This window comes from Pieris napi, chromosome 3, assembly GCF_905475465.1.
Source record: "Pieris napi chromosome 3, ilPieNapi1.2, whole genome shotgun sequence".
Lineage (NCBI taxonomy): Eukaryota > Metazoa > Arthropoda > Insecta > Lepidoptera > Pieridae > Pieris > Pieris napi.
This window is the reverse complement of record NC_062236.1, coordinates 833,628-853,600: the sequence shown is the minus strand read 5'-3', so window position 1 is coordinate 853,600 and position 19,973 is coordinate 833,628. Positions and strand designations below refer to the sequence as shown.

The window sequence follows — 19,973 nt, the reverse complement described above, 5'->3', positions numbered from 1 at the left end:
TCGGTTAATCTGTAAAAGTTCTACTTTAATTTCTTCGAATTCTATTGGAATTTGTTTGCAAGAGACGTTGTGAGAATATTTCATCAGGTCCAGGATACAAGTGTCTTCAACAGGTACCATGGTCTGCAGCTCATCACAGAGGTATATTTCTTCTTCTATATTCTTACATGGTGTCGACAGCGATTTCGCTTTCAACCCCTACGCAATAAGGTAAGGATACTTGGGTAATATTATTAAGGTAAGGTTTGTTTCAGGTTGGGTGATAGGTAAGGGTACAATTTTATAATAAAAATAAGTTTCTTTCTTAACTAAGGGTATTTCTAATACTAAAGTAATAACATTGTTCTTAAAATACGATTTCAATGTCATGGACTGTTCAATTCTTACAATATTTTCAGGAATTACTTTAAATATCAGCTTATCTGTTTTCTCTATGATTCTAAGTACATTAATGAGTTCATTAGTATTAATTATAGATTGATGTAATACGCCCATTCTACTGAATGCTAAAATGTTTTCAATCTCGGTCAATTTTGTGTAAATTATTTGAAAATTATGTAAGAAGGAATTATAGATATGTGTTATTTGGTTAACATGTGAAATAATTGAAATGTCTTTAATATTTTTATTAATTTTATTAATTGCATCACTTAATTGTTCGAGATTGTTTGTAATATTTATAGTAGAGTTTGCAACAAGTCTTATCATTTCGGATATAACAGTAGTTTTCTTTTCCAGAGAATGTTCACGAGATTTTACATTTTTTATTAAGTTGTCATATTTAATAGCATCATCGTAATCCAAATTTCCTGTTATCATTTTAACTAGAGATCCCAAAGGATTAATGAGTCCTCTTTTCTGTCTATGAATTGGTACAATTTCTGAATATTTGTTCAATGTGATATTTAACATATAATTAACTTGAAGCTTAACATCATTGAAGTATATTAACGAAGGGCTACTGGTATTTACCTGTAATTCTACTATTCTATTTAGTTCTATATACCTATGCATATTAAATTCTAATTCTTCCTTAATAAGTTTAATATCTAATGTCTTAATTACTATCCACTTATCATACGTAATCATAGCGGTTCCTTCTCTAAGAGGAAGAACGCCTGGATTCTTCTCAACCTTTTGAAGTTGAAGGGCCCGGATCGTTACTGCTTGGGTCACTAGCAGGACGAACCTGTGGGGGACGTTTTATGTCTTTTATTGGAACATTTTTATCTTTTGTGCTAGTTTCTACCAATACTACATTTCTTTTTATTTTACCCTTAACTTTTGCTTTTTCATACCTGGGCTTATCCTTGCTTCTACGTCGATTTATGCCTTTAATAAAAACATTATCACCTTCATTTAAATCAAAATTAGTTTCTCCTACTCTACTTTGTTGAACTTTTTCTTTCCTAGTTCCTATTTTATCGGTTAAGTATTTGTATAAGTAGTGAGTTCTTTTTGCATGATCCCTAACTAGCTGTTGAGTATATTCTTTATCAAAATTTAAATTGAATTGATTGTTATTTTCCGTGTGACCAAATACTACTTCAAACGGAGTGAGACCTGTTACTGAATGGATTGTTTGATTGTAAGCCATTATAGCGTAAGTCATCACTGATGTAGCATCTGTGAATTTATGTTCATATTTCGCAAGTCTATATATTTCTAAAATTGTGGAATGGAATCGTTCTATTAATCCCATTGAGTTTGGATTGTTAGGGGTGCCTATGTGAATGTCTATTTTATACAATGTCATTAAGTCTTTCATGAGTTTATTATTGAATTCAGAACCAGGGTCTGAACTAATTTTAGTTGGTACACCGTAGAATGAAAAATACTTTATAAGTGCCCTGACTACTTCAGGTGTTGATCTATCTGGGATTTCAAAAGCTTGTGCTAACTTACTAAATGCGTCTAATATGGTTAAGTAATATTTTCCTTCTATGGAGAATAAATCTATAAATAATTCTTGAAAAGGTCTTGATTGAGTTTGTGTAAGTTGTAATTGAGGTTTAAATGGTCTACGATCGTATTTCATACGTTTACAAGTGTCGCATGAATTTATTAAACTGGTTACGGTTTCTTCTAAATTTGTCCAAAAATAAACTCGTTTTAAATGAGAAATTGTTTCTTTAATACCTCGGTGACAGGTTTTGCCTACGTGATACTTCATTACTATTTCCTCTTGTTCTTTTTCGTCAGTGACATTAATTACTCTTTCAGTGCATTCATAAAGCTTTACGGTTTCTTTTCTAAATAATGAAATTAATACTTGTGTGAATAATTGTCGGTGTGCTTTATTTTCGTAATAGATAAAGTATTTAATTTTGGGTCTAATATATTCTTTAAGAAATTTTTTTATTAACTCGGAATTATCTAGGGGTAAGTGAACCTCTAAAATCTTTTGCTTGGGATGTGATCGAATTTTAACTGAAAGTTCATTTTTAAACCATGGGTATATTAATATTTGGTTTGGTTTTGTATCTATAGCTTCGTAAAGTATGGGAATGCCATCTGTGTCCATATCTTCAGCAGAATGTGCTGTATCTGTACTAGAGTTTATTGTTAATGTACGTGATGATGACCTGGAATTAACTCGAGATGGAATAGTCCTAGATGCTTCAGAAAAAGACATAGAGTTACTGTTATCATTTTCAGGTTCTTTACTTTGGTTGTTTTGTCCTAATCGTGTTATTGAATCGGTTAATTCTTGAATATAGTAATCAAGATTTCTATCAGAGTTTCCTACATTTACTTTCATTGATTGATTATCTTTATCGTTTTTACCTAAAGCATTTAATTTAATACGAGCTTTATGCTTAACTTGATTAGAAAAACTTAATGGTATATGCTCGCTGTAAAAAATATCTCTATATTCAAAACACAAATTATTGTAACTTGTAACCATTAGAGGTTTAGTGAATTTAATTTTATAGTTTTTATAACCGTTTTCGCATTTTACAAGAGCAGATGGTGTTCTTATACCTTTACCAAAATTAATTGAATTTAATATTGCTTGTCCATTGGGAAGATTAACAGGAACCTTAACACGAGTTTCAGATCGTGCATCAACATGAATTGCAAATGGTGGACTATAAATAATTGGTATTTCTGTGTCACGAGTTCTTAAAATTTGATTTTTCATGTCTATATTAGCGTCAAGTTGTTTTAATAAGTCTGATCCTATTAAACCGCCATAATCGCTATCCACATTATAGATATAAAATTTATGATAATCTGTACTACAAAAAGTTTTAAAGAGAGGTATATAAATTACTTCGTTATGGTGACTCTGTGCGTGTGTACTCACGACTTCGAATGGCTCATAATATTTAAATTCTGTCAAATACTTATTAGCTATTTCAGGACTTATATAGGATCGTGAACTACCTGTGTCTATCATAAACTTACTATTTATTTCGGGAATTTCAATATGTGGCAACTTTAAAGCACCGTGATGATTTAATTGTATTACTTCGGTTTGTCGGTTATTGAGGCCTGTGTATGAAAATTTTCAGGTTCTGAGGTGTCAATAGCTTCTTCTGAATTTTGTTCTAATTCGCAATAATTATCTGGAGTAAAATCGTTCGGATCTATATTATAATATTCATAGGGATAATTATCTTCGTGTGTATAAAATGTTTCATGATCGTCATCTGTGTAATTATTCATATCGTCGTTCATGTAATTTGTATAAAATAAATTATTTGATGTTCTTGGTGTCATAAAATTTGGCTTAACTTGAGGCGCCGTTCGCATCGATACATCGTTATCATATCTATGTACCGGTTTTGGTTGATGATTTTGTGGGATACCAAATTTAAATTGTTGTTGATTCGTAGTTTGGGGGAATTGCCTGTATCCAAATTGAGGTGGTCCACCACCAAACTTAAATTGTGAATTATTAGGATTATTAGAATTATATAACCCTTGCTTTTGGTTGGTACCGAATTTAAAGTTAGAGAAATTAGGTTTAAATCCTTGAGGTTGTTGTTGTGGTTGTATTCCGAATTTGAAATTCATTGGAGGCTTATTTTGGTATTGGGGTAATTGATTAAACTTATTAAAATTATTTCGAGAAAAATTATTTTGTGATAAATTATTTTTTTCATTAATATTCTGAGTATATTTTTGTCTATTAAAACTCCGCGATTTATATTGGTTAAGGAAATTTACTTCTTCCATTACTACACTGAGCGCGTCTTCTAGAGTTGTACATCTATGTAATCGGACAACGCGTATCATATCTTCGGGCAAATTGAAAAGGAAAACATTTAAACATGTATGGTTATATATATTCATCTTCGCGTTCTTAATATTCTCGTCCTCTATTAAATTAATTTTTGAAAATAATGTGCTACGGACGCTTTGGATTCGATTACAAAAGCTTAAATATGACTCGCCTTGATTAATTTTAATATTTTCTAATTCAATCGAAATACATTCTTCAGTTCTAGGATCTCCGAAATGTTGGATAAGAGTTGTTCTTAGCTCCTCCCAATTATTGATGTCTTGTCTCTCGCTAATCAAGTGACTTGCCTTACCTCTAAGGCGGCTTGTTATAACATGAAATATGTATATATCTTGTGCTATATTCGGACGTTCTGGCCTAAAGGCTCTAATGACATACTCACTTTTCTTTAAAAATAAATTTAATAGTTTTTGTTCCCCATCAAACTTAGGGATAATATTTAGAATATCAGTTGGAATAGTGCGTATTTCTTGCATTTTTTTTAACAAAAATTATTTATTACAATAAAAATTAAAAATAATATAAATTTATTTTCTTTACTTACTTAATAATTCAATATAATTTTCTTTTTTTTTTATTTCAATTAAAATCTTTATCAACTTAAAATAACTTAAATCTATTTTACACAATACACAGTCAAACGGAAATAAAATGGGACAGGTTGGAATGCGAAGAGGTTTACTCACATAAGTCTGCAACCCATTTCTTCTATTTATAACTGCTTCTGCTTCTTTCACTTTTTACCTTTTACCGTCGAATTACGCGATCAATAATGACTTATTTGTTTGGTCGTAAAATATCCGTTAAATGCGTAAAAACACACGCGCAACCCTACACTCAGACTGATTTTAAGTCTTCACAGGCACAGGATCACGACGGATATCCTACCGGCTGCGCCAGTCAAATCGCGACGGTTATCAAAGGTTTTTTTAAAAAGGAAAACTTTATTAAGTAAATTACACTTTATATTCTTAACTTATAGTCGATATGAGACTCTTATTCTAAGTTGGTCGATGTTAGACCCTATCACTATGGTGGTCGATATTAGACTACCTTTAATATAATTATAATCTTACAGCTAAAACCCCTTACATGATAACTTTGATTCGTGGAACACAATGGAATCATAAGACTAAGCATTGATTGCATTAACGCTTACGGTGCTATTTGGGTATCTGTGTGACATTGTAACTAACTACTAGGTAAAATCAGTCTGAGTGTAGGGTTGCGCGTGTGTTTTTACGCATTTAACGGATATTTTACGACCAAACAAATAAGTCATTATTGATCGCGTAATTTGACGGTAAAAGGTAAAAAGTGAAAGAAGCAGAAGCAGTTATAAATAGAAGAAATGGGTTGCAGACTTATGTGAGTAAACCTCTTCGCATTCCAACCTGTCCCATTTTATTTCCGTTTGACTGTGTATTGTGTAAAATAGATTTAAGTAATTTTAAGTTGATAAAGATTTTAATTGAAATAAAAAGAAAATTATATTGAATTATTAAGTAAGTAAAGAAAATAAATTTATATTATTTTTAATTTTTATTGTAATAAATAATTTTTGTTAAAAAATGCAAGAAATACGCACTATTCCAACTGATATTCTAAATATTATACCAAAGTTCGATGGGGAACAAAAACTATTAAATTTATTTTTAAATAAAAGTGAGTATGTCATTAGAGCCTTTAGGCCAGAACGTCCGAATATAGCACAAGATATATACATATTTCATGTTATAACAAGCCGCCTTAGAGGTAAGGCAAGTCACTTGATTAGCGAGAGACAAGACATCAATAATTGGGAGGAGCTAAGAACAACTCTTATCCAACATTTCGGAGATCCTAGAACTGAAGAATGTATTTCGATTGAATTAGAAAATATTAAAATTAATCAAGGCGAGTCATATTTAAGCTTTTGTAATCGAATCCAAAGCGTCCGTAGCACATTATTTTCAAAAATTAATTTAATAGAGGACGAGAATATTAAGAACGCGAAGATGAATATATATAACCATACATGTTTAAATGTTTTCCTTTTCAATTTGCCCGAAGATATGATACGCGTTGTTCGATTACATAGATGTACAACTCTAGAAGATGCACTCAGTGTAGTAATGGAAGAAGTAAATTTCCTTAACCAATATAAATCACGGAGTGTTAATAGACAAAAATATACTCAAAATATTAATGAAAAAAATAATTTAACACAAAATAATTTTCCACAAAATAATTTTCCACAAAATAATTTACCACAAAATAATTTATCACGAAATGATTTTTCACAAAATAATTTTAATAAGTTTAATCAATTACCCCAATACCAAAATAAACCTCCAATGAATTTCAAATTCGGAATACAACCACAACAACAACCTCAAGGATTTAAACCTAATTTTTCTAATTTTAAATTCGGTACCAACCAAAAGCAAGGGATATATAATCCTAATAATCCTAATAATTCACAATTTAAGTTTGGTGGTGGACCACCTCAATTTGGATACAGGCAATTCCCCCAAACAACGAATCAACAACAATTTAAATTTGGTATCCCACAAAATCATCAACCAAAACCGGTACATAGATATGATAACGATGTATCGATGCGAACGGCACCTCAAGCTAAGCCAAATTTTATGACACCAAGAACATCAAATAATTTATTTTATACAAATTACATGAACGACGATATGAATAACTACACAGATTACGATCATGAAACATTTTATACACACGAAGATAATTATCCCTATGAATATTATAATATAGATCCGAATGATTTTACACCAGATAATTATTGTCAATTAGAACAAAATTCAGAAGAAGCGGTTGACACCTCAGAACCTGAAAATTTTCATACACAAGCCTCAATAACCGACAAACCGAAGTAATACAATTAAATCATCACGGTGCTTTAAAGTTGCCACATATTGAAATTCCCGAAATAAATAGTAAGTTTATGATAGACACAGGTAGTTCAAGATCCTTTATAAGTCCTGAAATAGTCAATAAGTATTTGACAGAATTTAAATATTATGAGCCATTCGAAGTCGTGAGTACACACGCACAGAGTCACCATAACGAAGTAATTTATATACCTCTCTTTAAAACTTTTTGTAGTACAGATTATCATAAATTTTATATCTATAATGTGGATAGCGATTATGGCGGTTTAATAGGATCAGACTTATTAAAACAACTTGACGCTAATATAGACATGAAAAATCAAATTTTAAGAACTCGTGACACAGAAATACCAATTATTTATAGTCCACCATTTGCCATTCATGTTGACGCACGATCTGAAACTCGTGTTAAGGTTCCTGTTAATCTTCCTAATGGACAAGCAATATTAAATTCAATTAATTTTGGTAAAGGTATAAGAACACCATCTGCTCTTGTAAAATGCGAAAACGGTTATGCTACCACTATAATACAAAATACATCTGATAAAAACTATGAAATTAAAATCACTAAACCTCTAATAGTTACAAGTTACAACGAAGAAATAATTAATATAAATAATACTCAAACAATTAATGATTATAAAATTGATAAAATTCTGAAACAAAATTTGTCTAAATTACGTTTTGAACATATGAATGAGGAAGAAAGAACTAAAATTTTTAATTTGTGTTTTGAATATAGAGATATTTTTTACAGCGAGCATATACCATTAAGTTTTTCTAATCAAGTTAAGCATAAAATTCGTACAACTAATGAAGACCCAATTTACGTAAAGCCTTATCGTCAATCTCCAGCCGAAGCTGTTGAAATTAGAAATCAAATAGATAAACTTTTAAAAGATAATGTAATACAAGAATCTAATTCTCCATGGTGTGCACCTGTACACCTCGTACCAAAAAAAATCGACGCTAGTGGTGAAAAGAAGTTTAGGATGGTTGTTGACTATAGAAGACTGAATGACATTACAATAGACGATAAATATCCATTACCTAATATAACTGACCTCTTTGACAAACTAGGTAAAAGCTGTTACTTCTCAGTACTTGATTTGGCTAGTGGTTATCACCAACTGGAAATAGAAAAAGAAGACCAACCTAAAACTGCCTTTTCAACTCAATTTGGACACTATGAGTTCCTTCGAATGCCGTTTGGGTTAAAGACTGCACCAGCGACATTCCAACGAGCAATGGACAATATTCTTAGAGGACTGCAGGGCATACATTGCTTAATTTACTTAGATGATATAATTATCTTTTCATCTAGCCTCGACGAACACCTAATAAAACTAAAACTAGTATTCGATAGACTTAGAAAGACCAACCTTAAAGTCCAACTCGATAAATCGGAATTCCTTTGCAAAGAAACAAATTACTTAGGACATACAATTACACCTGACGGACTAAAACCCAATACCGACAAAATAGACGCTATACTTAATTACCCAGTACCAAAAACTACGACAGAAATTAAGAGCTTTCTCGGACTTATTGGTTATTATCGAAAATTTATAAAAGACTTCTCAAAGATTACACAACCCATGACAGCATGTCTAAAAAAGAACAGTAAAATTGTAATTAATGAAAATTATTTAAAATCATTTGAAAAATGCAAAGAACTTCTTGTTAATGCACCATTACTCCAATATCCCGACTTTACAAAGCCTTTTATTTTGACAACTGACGCATCAGACTATGCACTTGGAGCTGTACTCTCGCAGGGCCAAGTAGGCAGTGATAAACCAATAGCATATGCTAGTAGAACTTTGAATGACACAGAAAAACGTTACAGTACTATAGAAAAAGAGTTATTAGCGATAGTATGGGCAGTTAAACACTTTCGTCCATACCTATATGGAACAAAATTTACAATTTATACAGACCATAGACCATTAGCTTGGCTAGATTCTCTTAAAGAACCAAATAGTAAATTGACTAGATATAAACTCAGATTAGCTGAATACAACTTTAAAGTCATTCATAAGAATGGAAAGCAAAACACCAATGCTGATGCTCTCTCACGTATTAAATTAAATGCTTTAGGTAAAAACGATAAAGATAATCAATCAATGGTAGTTAATGTAGATAACTCTGATAGAAATCTTGAAGACTATATTCAAGAATTAACCGATTCAATAACACGATTAGGACAAAACAACCAAAGTAAAGAACCTGAAAATGATAACAGTAACTCTATGTCTTTTTCTGAAGTATCTAGGTCTATTCCATCTCGAGTTAATTCCAGGTCATCATCACGCACATTAACGATAAACTCTAGTACAGATACAGCACATTCTGCTGAAGATATGGACACAGATGGCATTCCCATACTTTACGAAGCTATAGATACGAAACCAAACCAAATATTAATACACCCATGGTTTAAAAATGAACTTTCAGTTAAAATTCGTTCACATCCCAAGCAAAAGATTTTAGAGGTTCACTTACCCCTAGATAATTCCGAGTTAATAAGAAAATTTCTTAAAGAATATATTAGACCCAAAATTAAATACTTTATCTATTACGAAAATAAAGCACACCGACAATTATTCACACAAGTATTAATTTCATTATTTAGAAAAGAAACCGTAAAGCTTTATGAATGCACTGAAAGAGTAATTAATGTCACTGACGAAAAAGAACAAGAGGAAATAGTAATGAAGTATCACGTAGGCAAAACCTGTCACCGAGGTATTAAAGAAACAATTTCTCATTTAAAACGAGTTTATTTTTGGACAAATTTAGAAGAAACCGTAACCAGTTTAATAAATTCATGCGACACTTGTAAACGTATGAAATACGATCGTAGACCATTTAAACCTCAATTACAACTTACACAAACTCAATCAAGACCTTTTCAAGAATTATTTATAGATTTATTCTCCATAGAAGGAAAATATTACTTAACCATATTAGACGCATTTAGTAAGTTAGCACAAGCTTTTGAAATCCCAGATAGATCAACACCTGAAGTAGTCAGGGCACTTATAAAGTATTTTTCATTCTACGGCGTACCTACTAAAATCAGTTCAGACCCTGGTTCTGAATTCAATAATAAACTCATGAAAGACTTAATGACATTGTATAAAATAGACATTCACATAGGCACCCCTAACAATCCAAACTCAATGGGATTAATAGAACGATTCCATTCCACAATTTTAGAAATATATAGACTTGCGAAATATGAACATAAATTCACAGATGCTACATCAGTGATGACTTACGCTATAATGGCTTACAATCAAACAATCCATTCAGTAACAGGTCTCACTCCGTTTGAAGTAGTATTTGGTCACACGGAAAATAACAATCAATTCAATTTAAATTTTGATAAAGAATATACTCAACAGCTAGTTAGGGATCATGCAAAAAGAACTCACTACTTATACAAATACTTAACCGATAAAATAGGAACTAGGAAAGAAAAAGTTCAACAAAGTAGAGTAGGAGAAACTAATTTTGATTTAAATGAAGGTGATAATGTTTTTATTAAAGGCATAAATCGACGTAGAAGCAAGGATAAGCCCAGGTATGAAAAAGCAAAAGTTAAGGGTAAAATAAAAAGAAATGTAGTATTGGTAGAAACTAGCACAAAAGATAAAAATGTTCCAATAAAAGACATAAAACGTCCCCCACAGGTTCGTCCTGCTAGTGACCCAAGCAGTAACGATCCGGGCCCTTCAACTTCAAAAGGTTGAGAAGAATCCAGGCGTTCTTCCTCTTAGAGAAGGAACCGCTATGATTACGTATGATAAGTGGATAGTAATTAAGACATTAGATATTAAACTTATTAAGGAAGAATTAGAATTTAATATGCATAGGTATATAGAACTAAATAGAATAGTAGAATTACAGGTAAATACCAGTAGCCCTTCGTTAATATACTTCAATGATGTTAAGCTTCAAGTTAATTATATGTTAAATATCACATTGAACAAATATTCAGAAATTGTACCAATTCATAGACAGAAAAGAGGACTCATTAATCCTTTGGGATCTCTAGTTAAAATGATAACAGGAAATTTGGATTACGATGATGCTATTAAATATGACAACTTAATAAAAAATGTAAAATCTCGTGAACATTCTCTGGAAAAGAAAACTACTGTTATATCCGAAATGATAAGACTTGTTGCAAACTCTACTATAAATATTACAAACAATCTCGAACAATTAAGTGATGCAATTAATAAAATTAATAAAAATATTAAAGACATTTCAATTATTTCACATGTTAACCAAATAACACATATCTATAATTCCTTCTTACATAATTTTCAAATAATTTACACAAAATTGACCGAGATTGAAAACATTTTAGCATTCAGTAGAATGGGCGTATTACATCAATCTATAATTAATACTAATGAACTCATTAATGTACTTAGAATCATAGAGAAAACAGATAAGCTGATATTTAAAGTAATTCCTGAAAATATTGTAAGAATTGAACAGTCCATGACATTGAAATCGTATTTTAAGAACAATGTTATTACTTTAGTATTAGAAATACCCTTAGTTAAGAAAGAAACTTATTTTTATTATAAAATTGTACCCTTACCTATCACCCAACCTGAAACAAACCTTACCTTAATAATATTACCCAAGTATCCTTACCTTATTGCGAAGGGGTTGAAAGCGAAATCGCTGTCGACACCATGTAAGAATATAGAAGAAGAAATATACCTCTGTGATGAGCTGCAGACCATGGTACCTGTTGAAGACACTTGTATCCTGGACCTGATGAAATATTCTCACAACGTCTCTTGCAAACAAATTCCAATAGAATTCGAAGAAATTAAAGTAGAACTTTTACAGATTAACCGATGGATAATCTACTCTAAATCACCTGTTGATCTGGTTAGAACCTGTGATAATGAAATTTTACATTACACTCTCATAAATACTTACTTATTAACCATAGAAGATAAATGCCAATATAACATTGCAAATCACAATTTAAGAATACATAGCAGTAACGGTGAGAAGCTAATATCTCAAAAGCTGCCGCTAGTAAATTTACCTGAAAATTTGAAGATCAGTATCCAGAGCAACATTAATCCTGTTAAGCTGAATGGGGTTGATTTAACCAATTTAAAAGTATTATCATACGCCCTACAAAACAGTGAAAATCAAAGTGATAGTGTAGTGAAAACCAATAGTGTCAGTTTAGGGACAATAATTCTATATGTAATTTTAATTTTAAGTCTTATATCCTTTCTGGCATACAAAAAGATAAAAACATGTATAATATTTCAAGGCCGAAACCATCCTCCGAAAAATTGTTCTTCAGATGATTTCGAGCTTAAGGAGGGAAAAGTTACAATGTCACACAGATACCCAAATAGCACCGTAAGCGTTAATGCAATCAATGCTTAGTCTTATGATTCCATTGTGTTCCACGAATCAAAGTTATCATGTAAGGGGTTTTAGCTGTAAGATTATAATTATATTAAAGGTAGTCTAATATCGACCACCATAGTGATAGGGTCTAACATCGACCAACTTAGAATAAGAGTCTCGTATCGACTATTAGTTAAGAATATTAAGTGTAATTTACTTAATAAAGTTTTCCTTTTTAAAAAAACCTTTGATAACCGTCGCGATTTGACTAACTATGCCGAAGTGTATTGCTTGCGTCAGAGACCGGGATATAAGTACACAAATCAGGTGTACAAAATGCTTAGAGGCTGTCATATTGAATGTGCGAATATTGCATCGGAGACATTAATTAATTCCTGGATATGTTCTCCATGCTTACGCAAAGAGCATCGCGGTCAAAGTATTTCACCTGAAAATGTACGTACCTCAAAGGCGCGATGTAATAAGAAGGATTCAACGATCGTTGCGTATCAAAAGATGAGTTACAGAAGTTCATAATAGACCACGCCCACGAATAGAGTAACCACGCAATAGACTCCAAACTTGAAAACCTAGAATCTAAGCTGATAGAATCTCTGAAAATGTCTCTTCTTGGTGAGATAAGGGAAGAAAGATAAAATCAATCGTCACCCCATTTGTGAACGAGGCCGAGTGTCTCAGGGAGGAAGTGAATATTTTGAAAAGTAATGTCGAAAACAATAATACCCTAAAGAACTGCAATCTCAAATAAATAAACAACAGCAATGGAATAGGATGAACAACCTCGAGATTGATGGGTTACCCCATTCCACCAACAAATCCACACGCGCCTTAGTGAAAAAAATAGCTAAGTCAAACACTGGATATAGGATTGTCAGGGGAATCGAAAAGACCCCAGAAAACAAGCAACTTTTGAAAGAGGCGAAAGCTCTTGCTGTTAAAAAGTCTTCAAATTTGTGTGGGTTCGCAATTGTTGCATTTTTTTACGCCGGAACGAGGAATTTCCTGTTATATCAATAAACTTCAGGCGCAATTTGAAGAAAATCTGTTAGTTATACTTAATATTAGAATATTAAGTACCTATATTACACAAAACAAATTAAATTTTACATAGTAGCCTTACTACCTAATTTGAGCATTCAAAACCACCGTTCATAGACACAAAATCACATGAACATTATACCTACTCATAAAAACACTCTTCTACATAAATACAACTTACACACCTGCCTATGGATTTCAAAATGTTATTAAAAAATACAAACATTTGCGCCGGTTAAATCGTCAATATTATGTGCTTAAACATCTCGGGTCTTCATCGCTAGTACTATATATAAACCACTTTTATACCTTCACACATAGTAACAATGATTAAAAATAACCTAAGTTTGTTTTATCAAAATGTCCGTGGATTGCGAACAAAAACATTCCAATTAAAACAGAACATACTAATGTACGACTTCGATATAATTCTAATCACTGAGACTTGGTTAACTTCTAGCTTTTACAATACTGAACTATGTGATGATCGATGTGACGTACTTCGTCTCGATCGGAATTCTTAAAATTCAACTAAAACGTCGGCCGGCGGTGTTATTATATGCACGAAAAAGTTACTGCATGCGCAAGAGATGTCCGAGTGGACGTGCGACGGTGTTGAGTGTACCTGATTAACTATTCCCGCCAGCACGCTCGCGTCAAATGAATGCAATAAACGCGAACTACATATTGTATATGTTAACGTAAAATTGTAAACACCGTTAGATTGTAATCTATCTCGCGAGATTATAAACTGTCGAAAGATTGTGAACCTCAGCGTACTGCTTACAATTTAACGTATTATTATTCGGTAGATTGTAATCTATCGAAGTGAAGCCGTCAAATTGTGAAACGGATCGCACCTCGCGCGCTGATTGGTTGAACGGAATATGCCTCGCGCCACCATATTTGTTTGTTAATTCGTTTGTTGTCCTGTCCTGTTGTTTGAATCTTTCGACAGCTTACAATCTCGCGAGATAGATTACAATCTAACGGTATTTACAATTTTACGGTGACATATACATACCACCAGACGATTTGCAGTCTGTAAGACTTACAGCCTTTATAGTCTAGTCGACAAGTTTAAAATGGTACAAAATAGAGATACTGCTCTTAAAATTATGTGCGATAGCTCATTGGATCCGGAATGACGTCTAGAAAAATGTGCCAAAAGCGTGTTGGAAAAAAAATTGCAAAAGTTATAAACAATTAAAGATGAAAAAAAAAATGGCATTTTCTTTTTTTGCCAATATTTAATATATTATTAATATTTAAGAAATGTCAAAAAGAGATTCTGAAAGAGGAGGAAATTTCCAATACAAATCTTCGAACTTTCAGGACTCTATCTCCATTATTTATAATTTTAATTTAACGCTGAAAATAGGTCTGCGCGTGACATTTTTAGGATTCGCGCGTGGCGTCAAAAGCGAGTGCGGCACATTAATTTATTTATTTGAGGTAGGTATTAAATGTTTTTTTTAAATTTGAAAAAATTATGGTGTGTTCTAAACACTATAATTAATTTATTCCCGTTGGAAATTTTAAGTTAATTTTTCAACAAGTTAAACAATTGTTAACTAACGAAATTTTTTCGAACGACCGTCTTAATTGTAAGTGAAAAAAAATGTTTAAATAATGGTCGTAAAAATATTACGCTTCGTAGAGCCTTTCTTACATACATACTTAACAAGATCGTGCCATAAAAGTTAAAGAAATATTTATACTTTGTTTATAACCATTTTTTTTACTTAAACAAAAACTTAAAAATCTAAGTAATGTTGTTAAAAATTTTTTTTTTCAAAATCATCATATTATCGTTTTTTTATGAATACAAGATATTTATTGATATGCAAAAAAAAATTCCCGCCATTTGTTGATAATTTTTTTTAATAAATTGATTAAATCAATATTTAAAAAAAAAAAATTTTCACAACTTTATTACATAATAAATATTATGATTAATAAACAAATTTTCGACTTGTTTTTATTTTTTTCTAAAACTTCTTAAATTAACAAAAACAACCATATATAACAAAGTATAGATAATTTATTTTTTTAATTTTTGATTCCACCTTCTTTAGGCGTGGAAGTGTAAATCAACAAAATGCGGGTTCAAATCTTGTTGAATCATGCAGTAATCTTGGCTTTAGTCAGTACAATTTTCATACAAACTCCTCTGACAATGTACTAGACCTAATATTTAGTGACACATACATTGATGTGTCTAAAACTTGTAATTATCTTGTTAAAGAAGACCCAAGCCATCCATGCCTGGAACTCGAAGTATCGGAATTTACGACGCCTAATATTAAATTAAAAAAGGATAAAAGATACAACTTCACGAAGGCTAACTACTGTAAAATAAATGAATATCTGGACGGCATTGGAGTGAGTCACTTAGAGGTCACACCATTGACACAATTGTCCAGAAATTTTACTCAATCCTCCACCGAGGAATTGAACAGTATGTGCCTAAAACTGTCTTTTTTGCTTCTAACAAATATCCAGTCTGGTATTCTAAGTCACTCATACATATAATACGTGACAAACGAACAGCTCATTCTCGTTGGAAAGCAAGAAGAAACCCACGTGACTATGATGAGTTTTCTTTACTTCGTGCAAGGCAAAAAGCAATCCAGAAAAAATGTTTTAATTTATATATGCAAAAACTACAAACATTGTTAAAGAATGATCCAATGAAAATCTGGTCATTTTTAAAATCCTTACGAATTAATTTACCTATTTTTATTAAAACATGTGCTCAAACTATTACAGAACCATTGTACATTATACTGAACTTATCCGTGAACACATTTGGCATTTATCCTGGTGTATGGAAGGTCGCTAAAATAATACCGGTTCATAAGAGTGGCTCACGGGTGAGTATTGAAAATTATCGCCCAATATCGATACTTAACTCTTTCATAAAGTCTTTGAAAAGATAATTTATAAAGCCATCTATAATGTGATAAGTACATAGTATTGTCTTTGATTTTTCTTTATATGATAAGTAATTCACTTCCAGATGAACAGCATGGTTTTATCAATAAACGATCTACGATAACAAATTTAACCGTATTTACTAACTACGTACTACAAAGTATGGATGGTGGTGCACAGGTTGATACGATTTACACAGACTTCGAGAAAGCTTTCGATAAGGTGGATCACACCATCCTCTTACATAAGCTCCAACTCCTAGGGATACGTGGTGATCTTCATCGGTGGATTTCTTCGTATATAACAAATCGTAGACAGGCAGTTGCGGTTGGCAGTGCTAGAAGTGACTTTGTTCATATAAGTTCTGGAGTTCCTCAGGGATCTATATTGGGTCCCCTGTTATACAATGCATATCTTTATGACATTAATAAGCATTAAAGATTCTAATTACCTTATGTTCGCTGATGATAAAATGATATACTTAAAAATGAACAAAGAAGGAGACTGTCACAAAATCCAGGCTGACTTGAATAACCTTTGTAATTATTATAGACAAAATCGAATATCGGTTAATGCTTCAAAATGTGTCAAAATAACGTTCACCAGAAAAAAAAACAAAATTCTCTTTAGTTATAATATTAATAATAAATTCGTTAAAGAAGTAGATTGTGTTCGTGACTTAGGTATAAGCCTAGACTATAAAATGACGTATAATAACCATGTAGCTTTGTTTCGTAAGACGTGTCAGTGAACATTTTCATGATGTCGACTGTATGAAAGTGCCATACTATACATACGTAAGAAGTATTCTCGAATATGGTTGCTCGGTTTGGTCACCTTGTTACACTGTGCACAAAGAAAAAATTTAAAAGATCCAAAAAGACTTTATAAAATTTATCTCCTACAAGACCTATAATAAGTTTAATACATATAAAGACGCGTGTGAAAATTTTAAAATTAATACTTTAGACTCTCGACGAAAACAATATGATTTATTGCTACTCCATGACATCATCTCAAATAAAATTAATAGCAGCTCCCTTCTAGAAAAATTGCCCTTCCTCTCTCTAGCCTACCAGACTCGTAATCGTGCTTTGTTTCATGTTCCTCACATCAACACTAACTACGCAAAAATCTCAGTTTAGTATCGCGCAGCCCGAACATACAACGACCAATATATTTTAAGCCTTGACTTGTTTAAGCTATCGCGGAATATGCTTAAAAGAAGTATTAAGAATATCCAAAGCGCAAAATCACCTGCATCATGAAAATACCCCACATACACACCTTTACGTACATACCCTCACTTTTACACCATCATACAACACAGATACACAAATTAGGTATTACATAGTTAAATGTATGCATTTTATGATCGCCGCCGTAGACTTTTTGGGTCTAAGGCAGACCGTTTTCTCACGATGTTTCCTTCACAGACAGAAAGTCGATTAGTGCATAGCCGGGGATCGAACCTACGACCTCAGGGATCGTAGTCGCACGCTGAAGCCACTAGGCCAACACTGCTCAACAAAGACAATAGTCGAAACTTAATAGGCCCTTAATGGTTCATGTACCTAATACTAGATTGTCTAAGCCTGAGACATGTGACAAATACAGCATTTGCTTAGATCGCAACAGCTATTGTGCTGTCCGTCTTCATCCAAAGACGGACAGCACAATTCAAGGCATATGTGACGGTTGAGAATACTAGAAGCAAAACCACAAATTTATGTTTGACCGGTGACCCAATAGTTCTTTAACTCTGATAAATAAAGATATCTACTACGTACGTAAAAAAACCATGAATCGTGAACCTCTATTAAAAGCTATATTCAGTAATTCAAAATTTTATTAAGTTTATAAGCTATTCTTTTAAAATTGTGTATCACGTGTTTCTGATAGCCACCTATTACTACAATACTTATAATTTGTGTTGACGCTTTGATAATAATAATTAAACTGACTTAATTGTATGAAGAAACTAATTTTTAAACCAAAAACTTACTGGCACACATTTGGCTCACCAATTTGTAAACCACTGGCAGCAAATTCAAATATCAACACCACAAACAACCACTGTATTTCCATACTGATAAGATATCGCATCCGTAGCACGATCGCCTCGGAACACAGCTCAATTCCAACTGGCTACCCTTACAGGACACTGTGTTTTGAATAAGCAATTGTCTAAGACAACGTTTCCTCTGTGTTAAGAAGTGATATAGAAAAAGCTTTGATAGCGCCGAACGGGAATAACATACTTTGAATTTATCTATAATATTATATATATGTTTTTAATGTTACCATGACTAACCAAATCCTACGGAATTTACAAGTCCGTAATGATACAAAGATAAAAGCTGTTTTTTTGGAGTTTACTCCTTAAGAAACGATTTGAGTTATAAGGCCCGGTACGGAAATTTTATGAGGAGTAAAATCAAGTGTAACACGAAAAGTTGAGGCGTTATGTAGAAAGAGACAAACATATATATCTGTAGGATTGAACGTGTAAGAGAATGAGATGGAATACATTACACAGACTCTTCTATTTTGAATTCACGTTTTGACAGCCACGTTACAACGTCGTCACGCGTACGTCGTACGTCAGTCAGTGTTGACAGGTGTAAAAAATAAAAGTAGATTGTCTAGCGTGCCATAGAGTTTTGTCAATAGTCAGTGAATGTAATGGTCAGTGAAATTAAAACTAAAAAGATCGTTCATTCTTATTCTTCTCTTACTATAAAGGTAACGTTGGTCACAGAAAGAACGCTCTTTTCTTGAAATATCCTAAGTCGAATTGGTTGGAAATACTTCAGTGGGCAACTGGTTCTACATAGTGGTGGTGCGCGGCAAAAACTCCCTTAAAAACGCTCGGTTGTCGAACGACGGACGTCGAGGTGATACAGGTGGACTTTTGTGTTCTTCCTCGACGTCCGATGATGAAACTGAGCTGCGGGTATTAACTCGAACATCTCTGATCACTCTCCATGGTAACAATGGTGATGTGCAGTCTGGGCCTTTACTCCTGTTTAGCTGGGAAGCGAAATATATATTATTTTATACTGTATAAGCGTTAAGAAGTTATTCTTGGCTTAAAAGCTTGCTTTAAAAGATCCTATAATTTATAGAGGAAAAGTTAACTGAACATCAAAATATATTCAAATCAATGAAAACACTGTATCTAGTTTGCGCGAAATCTTGCTAGCAATAATCACTAAGTTAATTAATTCGTGTTTATTTTAAAGCATTTGACAGATCAATTTGTTGGCTTAGAAACATGACATTTTCGATTTATTTCGTTCGTTAGGTAAAAGTTTATTAACAAATCTTAAATTGTTTGAAGCGCAACGTGTAGTTTTATAACAAGCAAATTGTGATCCAATGCAAATGTTACTGTAAAAGCTCGAACTACGGTTAAT

At 32.3% G+C, this 19,973-nt stretch overlaps 1 protein-coding gene across 1 annotated transcript in view; it reads right to left on the bottom strand.

The window, feature by feature from the left end:
- Positions 1-3,471: 3,471 nt before the first annotated feature.
- LOC125063413 (mucin-5AC-like) overlaps positions 3,472-19,973 on the bottom strand; it is a 22,490-nt gene continuing 5,988 nt past the window's right edge. Inside the window, exon 3 of the mRNA XM_047669843.1 lies at positions 3,472-3,656. Coding sequence (XP_047525799.1) covers positions 3,472-3,656 — 185 coding nt within the window. The remainder of the gene's footprint in view (positions 3,657-19,973) is intronic.